At 37.1% G+C, this 18,145-nt stretch overlaps 2 protein-coding genes across 9 annotated transcripts in view; one reads left to right on the forward strand and one right to left on the reverse strand.

Moving 5' to 3' along the window:
- The window catches only part of LOC129574891 (putative transcription factor SOX-15), a 59,590-nt gene extending 56,583 nt beyond the window's left edge, over positions 1 to 3,007 (forward strand). For 5 of the 8 annotated variants that reach the window (XM_055457506.1, XM_055457507.1, XM_055457505.1 and 2 more), the window contains 2 exons: positions 159 to 1,063; positions 1,179 to 3,007. In XM_055457506.1, the coding sequence (XP_055313481.1) occupies positions 159 to 1,063; positions 1,179 to 1,363 (1,090 nt within the window). In that variant the 3' untranslated portion in view covers positions 1,364 to 3,007. Of the gene's footprint in view, positions 1 to 158; positions 1,064 to 1,152 lie in introns of all 8 variants that reach the window. The other 3 variants (XM_055457512.1, XM_055457511.1, XM_055457510.1) reach the window with 1 other exon arrangement.
- A 9,481-nt stretch (positions 3,008 to 12,488) lies between these two features.
- On the reverse strand, positions 12,489 to 18,088 carry LOC129574894 (uncharacterized). The gene is made up of 4 exons (XM_055457518.1): positions 17,096 to 18,088; positions 16,046 to 16,693; positions 14,139 to 15,111; positions 12,489 to 14,051 (listed from the first exon to the last, which is right to left on the reverse strand). Exons 1-4 carry the CDS (start codon positions 17,264 to 17,266, stop codon positions 13,936 to 13,938), a joined length of 1,908 nt encoding a protein of 635 aa, XP_055313493.1. The 5' UTR covers positions 17,267 to 18,088; the 3' UTR covers positions 12,489 to 13,935.
- Positions 18,089 to 18,145: the final 57 nt, after the last annotated feature.

Below are 18,145 nucleotides of genomic sequence, written 5' to 3' on the forward strand. Positions count from 1 at the left end.
TTTTGTTATAAATAATTTTGCTTTTAAAATTGTCATCGTGGATCATTAAATAACTGGATTCAGTTGAAAATCTATTTTAATTATCGATTTGAAGTATCAAAAATATTCATTTGTCCAATCTTTTCTCTCTTCCTCCCCAAAATCACATTTCATTCCAGAATTTACGACAATTCCGGAATGTCGTCGGTGGGCAGTCTAACGCCGAACAGTAGTAATGAAAAGCGAAATTCGGCGGCCACATCAACGCTATCGGCATCACTGTCATCGTCGACAACAATTGCGGCGGGCAAGGGGATGTATGTCACGTGTACGAATCGTGGAATACTTGATCAGGGAAATGTTGTGCGTGGAACATACTTTCCGCCGTTGGCAACATCACAAGATCATCAAAACTTGGGTACGTCTGCACCGTCGCAAACCGTATCGGCGACATCCATGTCAAATTTAAGCTATACGCCCAATCATCATTTGGATCATGGCACCAACAGTGCGTTCAACAACAATACGTCGCGCATGAATTCGACCAACAGTGGTTCGAACAGCAGTAGCTCAGGTGCCTTAATGGCAAAAGAGAATAATAATGTCATAATAAATGCGGAAACATCACAAAATGGTTTGTCCATCGATGGCTATGGGAATTATGATTCGGTAACGGTAACCGCACCGATGCCCACCTATGCATCTCCGCCATTTACAGTGCAGTACAAAGATTATATAAACTATCACCAGACACAGTCGCCAACATCAAATGCAAACACCGGACAAGGTATCCATCCACAGCACATGGTCGACGAGGTGGATTCACGTGAATTTGAAAAATACTTTAAATACCCCGATACAAATCATAATTTCAATGAATATGATTCGAACAGTGCATATCATGGGCATCCACATCCAAATTCATTATATCATAATCATCAATTGGCATCGAATCCATTGCCACCGCATGTTCTCTCGTCACCACATCATCCGGCCACAATAGCGCCACAGGAATACTATCATTTGTATTATCATCCAAACTCAAGTGTACCCGGCACCACAACTACCACCACAGTCACAACAGGTAACCTAAATTATTTACCAAATTTATTCACACTCACAATTTGATTGGGCCGTGAACAGTGAGAAAATATTAACCGAAAATTTTAAAAGATTATTATTGACATTTTTAATTGCAGCCCATAATTTAGCCAACAATTGTATACCGACCGCTGTTGCCGCCACTGTTCCACTGTCACAAGCACAACCACCACCACAAACCGTGCTCGGCGGCACCGAGATTTATGTGCAAAACGAGTCCATGAAAGAAGACGAATTCAGCAACATTCTGGCCGGCGTTCGGAAAACATGCTACAGCAACTAAAGAACGGGAACAAACAGCATCAACAAGAGATGGGTGACATTAGGGCATTTTCGATGAACGATGTTCACTATTTTTTCAGTTTCAATTTTGGATCGAAAGAAGGTTGTTTTTTTTTTGTTTGGTTTTGTTTTCTTTAAATACAGTGGACATATGAAATACTCATGAACGATGAGTCCTGACATTCAGTTATCATGACCAAATCGACCAATTTTACTCAAGATACAATCATAGCGCATATCAAACCCATTTCGTCGTTTCCCCAAATGAAAAACATTTATTGAAAACATGGGATACATACTTTATTTAATTTTTTTTTTTCTTCAAAAAATTGAACAATTTTACAAGCAATGAAAATCATGAAATGTCGAAGAAGTTGACAAAAAACAATGAAAAACAAATGTTAACAAGAAAAAAAGATGTAAAATAGTTCGATTTAGCTATGTAAAAAGATAATTTCCACATTGCGTTGATAATCTTTTTTTTGCATGTTCAATTGGCTTCCATCAATCCAAACTAGGTTTTAAAACAGCGCAAATGGCCTTTGAGTGTTCCGAATGGCCTTTGGTTCAACTATTGAACTTCAAATGCTGCATTTTGACCGAAGCACATTGAAAATATAAAAAAAAAATTATAGACTAAGACACACACATACATAAAACACTCCTCGAAATTTCAAACATTTCCATAGCAATAATCTTAGTAATAAAATGACGTTTCGTGTGTGTATTCCTTCGAATTAAATTCAATATTATGTCGAGTGTTGGAGAAAATGAAATTTTCCGAGCATTCAAAACAAAACAAAAAATGAGGCAAAAAAACAATGTTATTCTTGAATCTTGTATCTTATTTACAAAAGACAATCGTATACATAACAAAAACCGTTAAAAATAATTACGTACGTTTTAATCTAGATTTCCATTTTAGTGTTTAACAAATCAATTGATTGAGATATTATTTATGTTCTTTTTCAATGTTAAAGTTTATGAAGCCTTTTGCTAACGTTTAAAAAACAAGACGGTTTCAGTGCTCGAAACCCTTAGTGAATAACTGACAAAAAGCTGTAGTTGTTTGTTTTTGGCATTATTAGTAGAGAAAAACGGCACAGTCTATATAAATAAAGCGACAAAAACACAATCTGTACTTAAACGAGTTGAAGTTAGAGAAAGTTTGTACTTAAATTGAACGTTGACGTATAGTATAGAGTCACTAGACTCAATCTAGAGTTTGCCTCATTGTTGAAATAGATGTAATTTTTATTTTCTTTCGCCTAGGTATTTTAGATGGAGACCGACCACTATGTAATATTTTCCTCATTAGAGTTTTCTTTTTTCTTCATAATTTTTGTTTCTTTCTTTCTGTTTCTCTCAATTGTACACACGTATTCGCGCACAAATTAATCCAATTTCTATACGCTAGTTGTTAGAGAATTACAAAAAAAAAAACATCAAAATAAATAGATTTGTCGTTGTATCGAGACGATTGGCACACAAAATCCTTATATTTTAGTTAGGCATTTTTAACACACAGACACACAGCATCTACTGTAATTTTTTCTTCTCTTTTTCGTAATATTTAAGTTGAGACAAACAACAAAAATCTTAAAGAACATGAACAATAATAAAATGGACAATCTCAACAAAAAAATGAGTTTTTCGGTTGTATTCATTTGAATTTCCCTTGATCTGTTTGCCCCTTTTGTGACTTCTCATCTAAGGCTAACCACAAACAGGACATCTCTAAGAAAATCTCAACGAAATTTTCCAGTGAACCTTTCCATCCAAATTGATTTCACAAGTGTTTCTTGATATTTCTGGTGCAGCCTCGAGTCTGATTCAGAATTCTGGGCAAAAAGAAAGTAATCGAAGAGAATTTCGATGCATTACTGGTCCGCTCACACTGGAAAACTGATTGAAATGAGCAACGGCAAGTGATTTCAGAATTGGATGGGCGCTTTGAGTATTTATGTGCGCATGAATTCCTTGCGGGCCAAAATTAAACAGAGATGTAACCCGGTTGATCGATAAATGCAAATGTGCATTCGGTCGCATTGACTTTGGTTGTGCTTGTTTCGCGAACGTTTGTACAAATCAAATCTAACATTAACGCCGATAGATGCAAAAAAATGATATGAAAAAGATCACTTGGGCGAGAGAGCGAAATAAATACGAGGAAGACACACGCAGCCGTAGCAGCAGCAGCAACAGCAACATCAAAACCAGACGGCACCATTTGAACGACGTTCAAATACACACACACATTCAGAATTTAAAAGACGAAAAAAAAAACAAATCATGATTTTGAGCCGGAGCCTTTGCATACGGGCAACTTAATAAAAACAAATAATAAAAAATCAGCGATAAAAGAAAAACCATCGGCATCGAGATGCCTCGTCTCGGTTCATATATGCGATTGAAATATAGAAAGAGAGATGTGTGTACATATCTGGCAGGAAAAAAAGTATAGCACGGGCGTGTAATGCAAACACATTCGGCCAACGAAACGATTCCAATGAAATGCGCGGCACTGTGCAAATTCGATGCAGCAACTTTGCAATCTCTTTCTTTTCGTTTTTTCTTCTTTTTCATCTGTACATTTGTGATTCTTGGTGTAGATTGTTTGCGCTGTAGGTAAAAAAAAAAGAAAGAGAATATGCACTTCGCTTTAAGAATAAATACAATTTTTCGTGGTTTCGTCGCCGTCGTTCACTTGATGCCTTCTTCTTTTTCGGTTCTTCTGCTTTTTTTTTCTTTCTTCTGCTCACTCTCTGTATCGCTTTCTCTCGCTCGCGTCGTCGTTCATTTCGGCATCGTTCCGTTAATATTATTATTAGTAATAATAAAAAGCATAATTATATTTTATGAATGCATCTTTATAAGAAAATAAGGCGTGTCCAATTAACATTTATCAAAATAATACGAACATTAGCAACGAACCACCCAATCAAAATAATATAACGAAGAAAAAAAAACATACACTCACAACAACATCATATGGAAAGGAGAGAGAAAAAAAAGAGTCACATTACAACAACAGCGCCGAAGAGGAAAGAAAAAACCATTGAGCATAATCTCAAGAACATATCCAAGAAAATAACAGCGAAAAACAAGTAATCCGCCTCCACACGATTGACTGATAGCAAAACTGACGGTACTCTTCTGAGCCGTGTGCGCGCGCACGTTCACATTCGGACACGTTTTTTTTTTCTGTTTCGGAAAAGAGACGAGAAAAGAAACGTGTTACTCCACACAAATTACGTCTGCATTTGCATCAGCATCATTTGTTTCTTCGTATGTTTTGGCTGCAGTTTTTTTTCTCTTTCTTCTTGCTTTACTCCATGTTCGACTGTCTGTTTGCTTTTCCGCGTCTCCCAAAACACAACAAATATTCACTTTGTGAATGCAATTGTTCTGCGACGACCCAACGACTCTCCCTCTCCCTTGCAGTGATCGATACAAACATGATATACCTTTCATCTCTCATCAATTTCAGACTTTATCAGTCGACTCCATCTCAATAAATTCATTTGACGCACGGCTGGTACGTCTGTGTACAGGTATGTCTCTCTCTCTCTCTCTCTCTCTCTCTCTCTCTCTCTCTCTCTCTCTCTTGGTATCCACCAATTGATAGACATTTTACAAACATGGTATTTATACACGAATGTAATGATGACGACGAAGATCGATTTCAATGTTTCAATTACTCCGTTGTTTTATTTATTTTTGTTGTTTCTTCAGTGTGGCATGCAGGTCTTGAAGGAAGTTTATGGAGGTTTTTTTTTGGACAATTGACCAGATTTAAGGTGATTTTTTTGTTGTCGGAGAAATGAGGTAGAGATTTTTGTATGGATGATCCATAATGGACTCTTAATCTCTCTCTTTTTTTTAGTGTAGAGTGAGTAAAAAGAAAGTCGTAAATTGATTCATACAGAGAAAACGATTCGGAAGAATTTGTCCATTGATCAAATCCTGTGAATGAAACATTATGGAAATTTAATAAACCAAAGGAGAAAAAAAACAAAAAACTGTTTTTTTTTAACTTAAAAAGTTTTTTATTTTACTTAGACTTGACCAAGATTTTTTAATCTTCTGACATTAAAACGGCTGAATTTGTGGCGATTTGTTGTATGTTTTCCTGCTTTTTACCCAAATTTCCATGCTTAATTAATATGACAACATAATCTCCATGCGATTGAAATTTCTTTGTGTTTCAGTGGCGTTTTGTCCGTCCATTTTCCATCGAACAAATCATTTACGTGTCGCCACTTTGTATGTCCAAATTGGTGTTTTTGTCTTTTTGTCCATCACAAAAGAAACCCGCATGAAATGTGGAAATGTGATGGGATCGTCGATTCGATCGTCGACATCGTCTGCCATTCAGGCTCAATGACCCAATCATCGAGCGAATCGCAATACGAATATCTCTGTCCCTTTGCATATGCATATTTTTTGTTTGTATGGCATTTTCTTTCCCTCCTCTTTGGCTGTGAACCAAATTGGCGGTTAAGAAGACGTTCCCGAACGAAAGAGAAAAAAAAACGACGAAAAACACATTCAGCTAATTATTATTGATTTCTTTCGGTTGATAAAACGATAAATTTGCGTGCCGATGAAACAAGCCGATAACCTTGTTCAACTCCTTCTCTCTTTCTTTTTCGTTTTCCGCACGGTTTTTTGGGGCTTCGATGAATTTGGCTTTGGCCGCCAAAAGGATCATGATTCCTAAAATCGTTGAACAATTTTATCGAAATTTAATTGCTTGTACCTAGTTTGTTTACACCGCAAATGAACAAAATTTGAACATGGCCCAGGTGGCTTGGTCACTTTTGATTTCCGCAATTGACGAAATTGGACTGAAACGTACCGAAAATGCAGGAATTTTTTTTTAAAGAGAATTTTTCGTGAGAATTCGGAACTTTGTGAACCAAATCGAATTGATCGTTCAAACGTTTTAAGCTGGAAATGAGTCTTTTATTTGATTTTTTACTTGTTTTGGTACTAATTCTTCCTATTTAAACAAGAGCACGTTCAACTGTTCAAACAAAACTTTTTCTTTGCATTTGAATGATTCATTTGAACAAGAGCACACATTTGGGAAAGAACATCAACATTTTATGAAGCTTTGAATGTTTTCCTCGAATTTTATTGAAAATTAGTTCACGTCGTGAACTACAAAGGTATTTTTAATCACTGATTCGATTGAAAATTATTAAGAGATGAAACATGAATTTCAATTTAATAAAAGAATATTTTAAACTTGACGCGAAAGCGAAAAATTTTGTCGAAAGCGTAAGGTTAGCTTTTAATTTTCAAGGCAAAGAGTAAATGAGAGTGACTTCAATGAAGAATAGAATTTTACTGAATTAAAATGCAATCAAAGTAGAAAATGAAACCAGACAGCAAACTGGTAGAACCAATTTGATGCCAATAACCAAATGTTCCAAGTGATCAAAACCAACAATGTCTGAAGTGTTCGAACACTGTCTGATCAGATGCAAAACTCGTCGAAGATATGAGTATAACGTAAAAAATTGAATGCATAAATTCCGAAATCGAGTTGTTGTCACCGTCACCGCGGAAATGCAAAGAACTTGATAATGTGCGAAAAGCCAGAAAACACCAGAAGAAGTATGGTTCAGTCGTTTTTTTTTGTGTGTGTGTATGCTATCATCACAACAAGGAACAGGAGTATGAGAGCGGCAATGCGAAACGAGCGAACGAACGAACGAACAAACGAAAGAAATTTTTTTTATTGGAATACAAATAAATAAGCAGTTTGGTCGGCTCGCGCGGCATCGACGGGTAGAAAAATGCTCAATTCCCAGAAGTCAAAAAGAAAAATCCTTAATTATAAAATATAAAAAAAGAATACGCAGCGAGCCCAAAAGAGCTGTCGCTAGTAATTCTTTTTTCTTCTCTCTGTCGATTTGTGTTGCGTTACCTCGTCGTTTTTTTTTATGTTTGTGTTGCTTTACTTTTTATTTATGCATTTTGCTTTATTTTTTTTTGCCGTATTTTGTGTATGCGGTCCGATTCTTTTTAGTTTTGTGTATATTAAAATACAAACGAAAAAGTCTATGCACACGTAAACATTCTCGGGCCGTACATAAAATCTGTCACAAAATTGTATCCAAATACACATGCGGAACAGGCACAGCGAACACCAGAAGAAAGAGTATAAACAGAAGACCAGCAGCAGAACAGAACAGAACAGAACACAAACCGATCAGAGGCGAAGTGCAGAAACAAAACAAAACGGCAACAAGCAGAAGCCAATTCAAAGTGGATCGCGCGAGCCTCACGAAAGACGAAACGAGCGCAACAGCGCGTGCGCGTGCGCGCATACACATTTGTTCCCGTTGAATTGGATATTGCCTTTGAAAATTGTCGCATAAGTCCTTTGGCTGAGACCGGCACACAACACACAGAGACTCTTCTCTCTCGCGCTTGCCATATCCGACCGAATAATAAATGATATGGTTTTGGAATATTGGCCGGTGATACATTTTCTGTTGTGGCATCATATATGGCCTTTTTTGCATGATGATATACGATGAATGGCTAAGCAGCAACCAGCAGCTTCTTCTTTTCCTCTTCTTCTGCGTATTACGACGACAGCGACGACGACAGCGACGACGACGACGACCGATCGACGAGAGCGAGTTTCGATGAAATTGGGATAAACATTGGATTATTGGCTCGGTGTGTGTGTGTGTGTATGCTGTGCGCGATGGTGTATTGGCAAAGCAATACACGCGTGCGCGCTCATGTGACATCTTCCATTCAATAGAGTGGAGAAAGAGAGTGCTTGAGCAAAGCCGAACAGAGCAGTGTGCATATTCAAAGTGCAGTCAGTTTATGTGTTTTATGTCGAACGAAATCCATATCACAATATTCCTAGCAACAACAATACTATAGAGGAAAAAAATCCAAGCTGAAGCAAGAAAAAAAAAACAACAAAAACATGCCCTTTTACATACGAACCGCCGCCGCAGTAGCAACAACAACGACGATGATGACGACAACGACGACCGATCGACCACATAAAGATGTGATGCTATGTGTTTTTGCCGTGCATTCGGAATATGTGCTGGTAGTGCGATCTCCCTGCACAGATTTAAATTTATTTAGATGAGACCGCGCGCGCTTTCCATCGTTTTTTCCTTCTCATCACTCCCTCTCTCTCTCTCTCTCTCTCCTTCACCACGTTTTCCCCCTCGTTTTTTTTCTCTCTTTGCTGTTTGTCGCATATTTATTTGATTTCGCATTATCTCGCAAAGCCCGTGGTTGGGTTTTGGATTAAGAGCTAGTTTGTTGCATGCCTATCCGTTTGTTGTGTCCATCTCCTATCGAAAGCCACATCGATATGATGATGCAGACACACACACACACACACACCGATGAGCACATTCGAATATATTCTTTCACAAAAATAGACAAAGTCAAAATGTGTCTCATATATTCCGCTGTTGCCGCCACCGACTGACCAAACGTAGACATCATGAAGTGCAAAGGAATGGTTTTTTGCTCCTTCCTTTGTTGATGCATTGTCGCAACCACCAAACATTTGCCAAAACATTCTTTATGTTACTTACGAGAAACGCTTTTTACATGCTTTTTCAACAATACAACAATTGCAATCACACAGCCCGGCTGCTGCCGTTTTCTACCCGATTTTTCATTGCTTTTTTATACGTATTTTTTTTCTGTTCGTTTTATTCAAAAGGCCCATTGAAACAAATTGAAAATATTTTGACACTTGCCTCACAAATCAAATATATTATGTTTTCGGATTTGCATAATTTGTTCGATTCGTTAAATGATCGCGAACGAGCGAGCGTACGCGGGCCTTTTGAACAACACACAATCTCTTCGAATTTCTGCTGCGCTCAATGACCATTCTTCTGTATGCAAGTATTTCTCTTTTTTTTCGTTCGCTTCTTTGTGTTGAAGTCAAAGCAAAATCGCAGCAGCAGCAAACAACACCGGAAATTCAGTTGCAAATGCGCCGCTTTGTCTATTTCATTGGCATCGACGGCGGTGGCAAGACATTTTTCAAATAGTCATGACTTTTACGGCCCATTTAACCATTGTCATTATTGTTATAAAGGTGATAAAATTGGGAAATTGCGTCGTTTTACGCCGTTGCTTTGTCGTTGCGAGTGCAAATGCGACTTAAATTCAATAAAATCGAACGAGAAATCACGGATTATAGTCAATTCGATGGGAGATTTTCATTTCAAACCCATTTTTACACGTTTTTATTGAAATTTAGTCATTTAATGATAATAAACTTAGTCACAATGATGAAAAATTTATCAAAATAGACCAAAATAGACCGAAGGAGGCATCTCTTTTTATATTTTTAAGTAGTTAAATGTGGTAAAAAAGATTATTTATTCATCAATTAGTAGAATAAATTCGGATAAAGTAGAATTTAAACAAATAATTCACATAGTAGCGACTAGGGAAAATCCAGCAAAATCGAAAAAATCTGAAAAAAAAACTTTTAGGTTCAAAAATAGAATTAAAGAATCTATAATCGTCATGGAGTTTCATACTCCAATATACCTTGAGTATCTCCCGATCGGAAGCTTTCGTTCATATGTCGATGATTCATAGTAATAAAATCGAAAAAACGATTTGACTTCAGCGTCGCTTCGGTGGCTTTAAAAAAAAAATTGTATCAAAAATCTGTGTGAAGGAATAATCGTCTCATCGTATTTTCAATATTTAAATATATATTCAATATTTGTAGGCAATCAACATCATGAAGTGCTAATAAGTAAAAACGGCGTTGAATGTTGCATACGTGGAGCGAGAAAAATGCATTGCATTGCAAAAATAATTAGATGTTTTTGTAAATGGGAAGTGGCAGATTTCTCGATAAAAGTGTGCTTCCGTGGTGCAAGTAGCGACAGCTTGTCGTTATAAATCATCACAAATGGCTATTGGAATCGAGTGTTGTTGTTGCGATTCTCTCTCTCTCTCTCTCTCCCGTTCACATGGTTTTTAAAAAAAGGTGCAAGGAAGAGAAAAAAAAGCAAACACCAGAAACAATCCATGGAATCGATGCCATATTAAATACGCACACACGATCTATTAAGTGTTCGGCGAATTAGAGACACGTAGCCGATGTATTTGTGATGTCATTCAAATATATTTATGTTATGCCGGCATGGTATAAAAGACATAGCTTGCACTTGAATATTTCATTCGGTGTAATCGAGAACCGTGCCACGGCTGATCGAGCGCGGCCAAAGCGTACACACAACGTACGGTGCAAAGAAATCACGGTGAACAACAATATACACGGGCAGATAAGGGACAATTCAAATACTGTGGCAATGTAATCAAATTAAAGTGCATAAATAAATAAAATCGTAGCGTGTGCAAAGCGAAACGACAAAATGAAAAAGATCGATACATGCGCTCAACGATGCACAAGTGAGTGAATGAAAAAGGGAGAGGAGAGAGAGCGAGATGGAGAGAGAGGGAGAAAGAGGGAGAGGGAGAGCAACACACGGTTTTCCAACAAAAATATACGATGACAACCAGAAATCGCGAGAGAAAGAGTGAACGAGGTGAGCGTGCGCGTGTGCGCGCGCGCGAACGGTCCGCATATCGCTCCAGCTTTACATTGTATTATTACAGGAGAGCAAAATGTTTGATCATTACCAACTACTGGATACACACCGAAAGCAATCATCTTGACTCACTCTGTGTGCATTTTGCTGCCGCAGATTTTCTACATTTTTGCGTTGTGTGCGCACAGAGCAACCCATCTCTTGCCGTGCTTCGACGAGTGAGATGGCTCGCCATTGCATTTTTATCGAATCAATTCGCTTTTCCCTTTTACATATTTTATGGTTGTTTTGTTTTGTTTAATTTCTTGTTTATTTGCTGTCGTTGTCGATGTCGTTGTCTTTTCATGCTAACGTTTTTGCCGCTCTCGCGCGCGATCCAGCCGATCGATTCTCTCTAAACCACTCTTTGCAAAATTGGCAGCACGTCCAACGACGACGACCACGACGACAATCTGAACGAAATAAGGCCCGGCACACTCAAGTGCATTGCGCATACAATACATATATGCCACCTATTATTTATTACCATATCGGCATCTGATCAGAACCAGTTTGCGTACGCATAGTGTACGATCGAGCACGTCACAAGATTATCGGCTATGAAAAAGACGAAGGAATCGAAAAAAACACCACCACAAACACACACCGAAGGAATTGGATTGGAAATTAGAAGTGGACTATACGAAGTGAGCGCACGCGGTCTCGCGCTCGCGCGTTCAAACTCAAGCGGTCACAATGCAGAGAAATTGAAAAATCACCATAAGAAATGAACGAGCAAAAAACAGCGACGTCAGAAAAAAAAATCGCAAAATAATAAGAAGCAATATCTTTGGCTTGTATACGAAATGCGTCTAAGGCGATAGACAGAAAGCAAAAAAAAGAACACCGACTTTGCTGTATTCACATTTTTCTGATCATATTCAAACGATTACGGGTATCTCTCGCGCGATATATTTTTCCCTTGGCTTCGGTGCTATGCGAAAGAGAAAGAACGAACGAACGAACGTCGTTTGTATTCACCTTTAATGCCGCTCTATCATCAAAACTATTCCAATATACTCGATACTCGGTTCTAGGTTTTTATTACGGTCCTTTACCTAATCGCCGCTTTACACATCTTCAAATTCGTACTTTTTTCCCATTGCGAATCTCAATCACAACAGTGAATTTTCGCCTAATCTGCCTCTTTTCAAGTATAAAAGTCCAAGCAAAGGCTTTCTAGTTGAAAAGAGATTATCCAAGAAAAAAAATTGAATAAAAACGTGCTTTTTACGAAAACTTAAATTGTTTTTTTGTTGTCTTTATTCAAAATGTTTGCATTTTTCTGGAGAGGGACAGGATTGATAGCCGATTTCGATAAATCAATTAAGAACTATCGGAAAATTATAGTAGAGCTTCTATTTGTTTTTAAAGGAATTTAAGAATAAAACTTAACAGAAAACAAATTTCGAACGAAATGCTACCGCAAATCGAATTCAACTGAGAATAGACAAAACCCGATTTCCATCACATTTCGCTCGTCTTTGACAGTTTTAATTGTTGTTTTTGTTGTAATAAGAAGGGTTTTTATTTCTAAAACCTTTTTTTTTACTAATGCATTATAAAAATCAAATTTGAAAACTTAAATTTTTACAATTCTAAATTGTTTGAGGTTGATTTTTGTTTTTTTTTTTCTGGAGCGAAATTTGAATTTTTCTGAAGCGATCATATTTTTTTGCTTTTCTCTCTTTCAATAACTGATAGACTTTACATGATATAGACTCCAAATTTGATTCATTTCGAACTATGTCGTAGGAGATTCCTGCCAGAAGGTTTTTTTTTTATTAAGCCTTAATCTTTTTCAATACACAATTGGTTGTTTTTTTTTCTCTTTTGAAGTTTTTCATAGGTATTTTTCTTCTTCTTCAAAGTGTTGAATGAAACAATTTTTTATTTGTGATCCTGAGAAAATCCACTAAACAATTTGATGCGCATTTTGAAATTGGCATTGAATAACGGCCGCAAACATATTTATTTCAATTCGAATGGTTCATTTGTGAGGTGTGTTTTTAACGGTTAACCTAACTTAAATTTTCGACATGGTTAATAGTTTGAAATAACGAAGAATTATAGAACGGAGTAATTATAAAACAATAATTGTTGATATTTTCTTGAAGCCAAAGGCTTTACGTCATTGAGCGAGAATCCAGTTACACGCTTGATGGGGTTGCGTTCAACTGCGCTCGACAAATTGATAACTTAATAACTAAATACTGACAGCGCCAACAAAGCGATTCAACACATTATTTGACACAACTAACAGATTTAAACGGAAAAAAGGGGAGTCTTAGTCTAAATAAAGGTCGATCGATTCGAATGGAAACGATCAAACTGACACACAATTTTTTGAACAATTTTGCTGATTTTACAATACTAAATGAGTTACGTTTTTTTTTTTTTAAGTTGAATAGTTTTTTTTTCTAGAAATAAATGAGGAAGTTGTTAATGGTAAATGAGGAAGAAATCAACGATTGAATCAATTGTCAATCGTCGATTGACTGATAAGAGAAAATAATCGGTGTCTGTTCGGTCATTTGGAGCGAAAATTAACAGAAATGCATAAATTTTCCGATTTTTTTCCTTTAGCCATTTTACAATTGAATTTGTCTTGTACTAAATTAATAAATTCCCTAAGGTTTTCGTTCGATTGCCGCCCGATTCGACAAATCAACGACAATTCCAAAATACGCTTTCGCAGAGTGTTTTTAGTGAATGAATTTTTTTTTTTTGCTTTTTTTCTGTTGAACGAACAATATTATGGCTTTGACGAAGAGTGTTTGTCGATGACAAAGCCGAATATCATATTTTGAACTGATTGATTTAGCTCGATTTATCGATGTATTTATCACACTATCAATGCGTTGCCGCAACGATTTTTTGTGGTTGTTTCTGTTTGAAAATGAAAAAAAAGTGATAATTTGTTCTAAATCAGCAGCTTGCTCGTTTGAATTTAGTCGATGAAAAAATTCCACTGGTTTGGATTGAAGTCGAACAAGTCGGAATATTCGTCATCATCAAAGATGTCACCATAGCTATCGTAATCGTTCCAATTGTCATCGTCGGAATCTGGAAAGGAAAAAAAGAAATTGGTTGAATTTTGAGCATTGAACGTTTTCTAATGAAAATCAGTGTTAAAGCAATCATCATACATACCGGTATCATCATCATCGTCCGTAGTAATATCTGACATTTCATCGCCAAAGACGTCGTAGAGGAAATAATCGTTGGACTTGATGAGTTTGATATACGGTTTGCATTCCTTGAAAACTTCGGGTGTAATTTTGACGGTCATTTTGCCAAGACTGATGGTGATTCGTGTGCCACGTTGTTTGTACACGGTGGCCAGACTCTGATAGAATTTATCATCGATTTCCACACTGGAATTATTAATGTGTAACGTTTTCAATTTCGGTGTTAGTGTGGCAAACTGTACCAGTCCGGTTGAGTTCAGTGTTTGACATTTGGAAATGTGAAAATCGTTGAGTTCAGGCAAATTCTTGGCCAATTCGGCCAAAAAGCGATTATGCACCGATGGCATCGAGCATAATTTCAGCGATGTTAGCTTTTTGCACTTGGCAATCGCATCGATCAGATTGTCATTGAGCAATCCGTCGGATAGGTGAAGCACTTCGATTTTACCTTTGGCGGCAAGTGCCTCAACAAACGATGCTATGGAATACATACTACAATTCAACTGCAATTCACGCAGATTCTCCAAACGCAGCAAAGCCATGATATTTTTTACGAAATTCTGGAAATAATCCACTTCAATGATGAGCGATTCCAATACCGGTAAATTGGACGCAATCCGTGGAAAGATCTCATCGAAGATACAACCACCGCAATGGATAATTTTCACCGATTTCAATTGTCGATTGAGCTTGAAGAATTGATACAAATGCCGCACTTCAATGTCCGAATTCATGATCAACGTTATCGATTCCAATCGTGCGAATTGTATTGCCAAACACGATCCCGTCAAATTCGAATCCGATTGAATCGTCAATTTGCGCAGCTGGTGACATTCCAAAAACACACGACGAATACTGTCATTCAACTCACACAAGCTGAACGACAACTCCTCCAAGTTTGAGAAGAACGTATTGTTGACACGGTACAGATTTTCCTATGGATTTTTGTTGTTATTGTGCGGAGTGTGAGAAAAAGGAAATAATGAGGTTAGACAATTTTTTTTTACTTGGATCTACTTGGACAATTAATCATTTTTCTGTTTCAATAGAACATTTACTCATGTACTTTAAGAAATGATTTTTTTTTTTCAAATAAAATAATCGTTTTTTCCTATATAAAAATGAATTGAATTTGAATGAGCTGCTTGAATTGAGTTTTCACTCGAATTGGTCTCTGTTTTCAAGGAAAAGACGCCAAAATGCCGACTGAGTAATTTTGACGTCAACTGAGATAGTTCAGTCAATGTATTTGGCAATATTGCCAATAAATTTCATAGAGTCATAATGCCGAATGTCTACAATAAACATTTGATTGATGCATTTTGACCGGTTCCGCCATGTGATAAAATCGACAATAATAACAAACGCAATAAAAATAATGCTCACTCATTTGCACGACCATTCATTGGTGCCATCAAAGTGTGTCAAATGATCACTGATCATATGACTCAATCATTTAATTAAAATTGTTATGGCTCGTGATTCAGTGGAGCACTGAACCATTTTAGGTACGTAATTAACTATTATTTCATCAAAAAAAAAACTAGTAGATAACTGATTTAGCTGAATGAATTACTGAAAATCTCTTTGGTAAAAGGGGACAAATTTGCGGAAACAAAACTGATGAACAAAATGAGCGAAGAAAATTAGAGGAAGTTGTCAAATATTGAAATCGAATCGACCTTGATTGAGACTGCAATTTCCATTGAGCAATGATAAATTTGGGTAATTTTTTAATATCATTGAATTCATATCAAAGGAATGTCCTATAGCTCAATTCAGCACCATTCCAATTCCCTCACATTTATACTTCAAATTTAGTTCCCTAACTGTCTGAAAGTCTCTATCGTTTGAAAGTCTCCACCTTACCTTAATATAGAACCCGGTCAAACAGAGTGATTTAAGGCCAGTGCAACTGCGGATGATTAAATCCAGAACGCGGTATCGATTCTCTTGTTTGAATGATAATGCGGCTACTTGCAATTTCTGAATATGTGCTCCATAGCCAATGATAAGGTTGCGAATTTGAAACAGTGTCAATTGGCTAACACCAACATTACTGTAGCCGGGCAGTTCGGTCATGGTTAAATTGATGGCGGTGTGTTTTTTACCAAACACATCACCGGCCACCCGTTGGAAACGCATGCACGTCTGATCCACGGAGCTCAAATCGATGCAGTTCAACATATTGAATATATCAAACAGGCAGTCGTCGTTCAAATCAAGAATATGCAGCAATTGATTATCCACCTGGCTTGATGATTCCCGTTCGACGGCTTCATCGTTTTGTGTGCCAACATCATCGGTGGTTGTAACGGGCTGATGCCATGTATCCGCCATGCTCACTTTGATTCGATATCCGGCCACATAGTGATGTTGGCTTCGTAGCGCGGCCGTTGCACTGTACAAACTTTTGAATTGGATGAATCCATAGCAATAGCTCAGCTTGAGATGCAGTGTGAAGGTATCGATCGGGCCAAACAGTGCGAAATGTCGCATCAGCAATTTTTGCGTGATCTACATGAAAACAAAAGACCAGTAGAAGAAGAAGAAGAAGAAGAAGGTGATGAGAAAAAAAACATCACAAATTATTTCATACGTAATTACACAATGATTACTATGGGTTACTTGTGTGTGATATTTTTATCAATGGCATAATTTTGCCTTTGTTTACCAAATGTTGATATACGCTCTCCCTTTCTCTCTCTCTCTCTCTCTCTCTCTCTCTCTCTCTCTCTCTCTCTCTCTCTCTCTCTGTCGCTATCAAAAATTGGTGCTCGGAATATGACAATCTTATGCAATTCACACGATACGAATGTACGTAATGAATTTTGTTTATCGGAAGCGGAATCGAATTGTAACAAATGAGGATGAAAAATAAAGATAGTGAAATAGGTGCAATGTGGGTCGTCAACTTACATCAGCTGTAGGCATGGAAAAGAACAATTTCCGAACGGGCACATCGTCTTCGGTGAGGGAAATTTCACGACACGGTCGCAACCTTTGATTCTTTGGCGATGCATAAAAATCCGATGGGCTCGTTTGTACTCCAACGAACTTTCGCTTTCCAAAATGCTGCATGTGATACATCGTTGTGGTGTGTTTTTTTTTTTACGCGTTTCAGATTTAACCTTTCTTTTTTTTTCTCTATCCTGCTGATGCTGTTACTTGGTAAAATCTAAATCTGCGACAATTTTTCTTTTGTTCCACTTTTCCCGAAATTGGCGTTGTGACGATGGATGTTTCAAAATATTTTTGACTTTGGAAAAAAAAATGTTCCACTAATTTTTATTGGAATTTCAACTAATTTATCGAAAATGTCATCATATATTGTTTTTTTAGTGTTTGCAGCCGTAAAAATTCACATCTTCTTCTCACTTCGTGCACAAAACCACATATAAACACGTACAAATGGTTTGTTGTTTTGATGATTTTTGCACACACCAGCAAACGTTTGTGTGCGTGTGTGTGTGTTTAACTCGACAGTATGTGTGTGAATTTTATTCTCAGTCGCACCAATGTAATGCCAATGGGCAACCACATGAAATGCGTAGCATTCAAATGTTTTTGCGCGTTGATTTTACGACTAACACGAAAACGAGACTATACACAATACAATACACAAAACCCGAAAAATAAACAACAACCGCCAAAATTCATAAACAATTTGGAGATTCTGCTGATTGCTTGATTGGTTTTATTTCAAATGCGTTGCAATCAGATTAATTGTTGATTTTGTTTATTTATTTTCGAATAATCACAATCGTACGGTTGAAATTCCTTCGTATTTTTTTCTCGGGATTTTGCTTTCTGTGTGTTTTATGCACAAAGTACTTAATCTCTGTCGTTTTCGTGCATACAACTATAATGTGTGTGCGTGGTGTTTGCTCTCGTTAATGCCTGTCAAATCATGTATTCATACTCTCTTTCTTTATCATCATGGGCTGGTTCACACGACCAATGCACTGC

This window comes from Sitodiplosis mosellana, unplaced genomic scaffold (assembly GCF_009176505.1).
Source record: "Sitodiplosis mosellana isolate CC-2019 unplaced genomic scaffold, AAFC_SMos_1.0 Smas_scaffold_6165, whole genome shotgun sequence".
Classification (NCBI taxonomy): domain Eukaryota; kingdom Metazoa; phylum Arthropoda; class Insecta; order Diptera; family Cecidomyiidae; genus Sitodiplosis; species Sitodiplosis mosellana.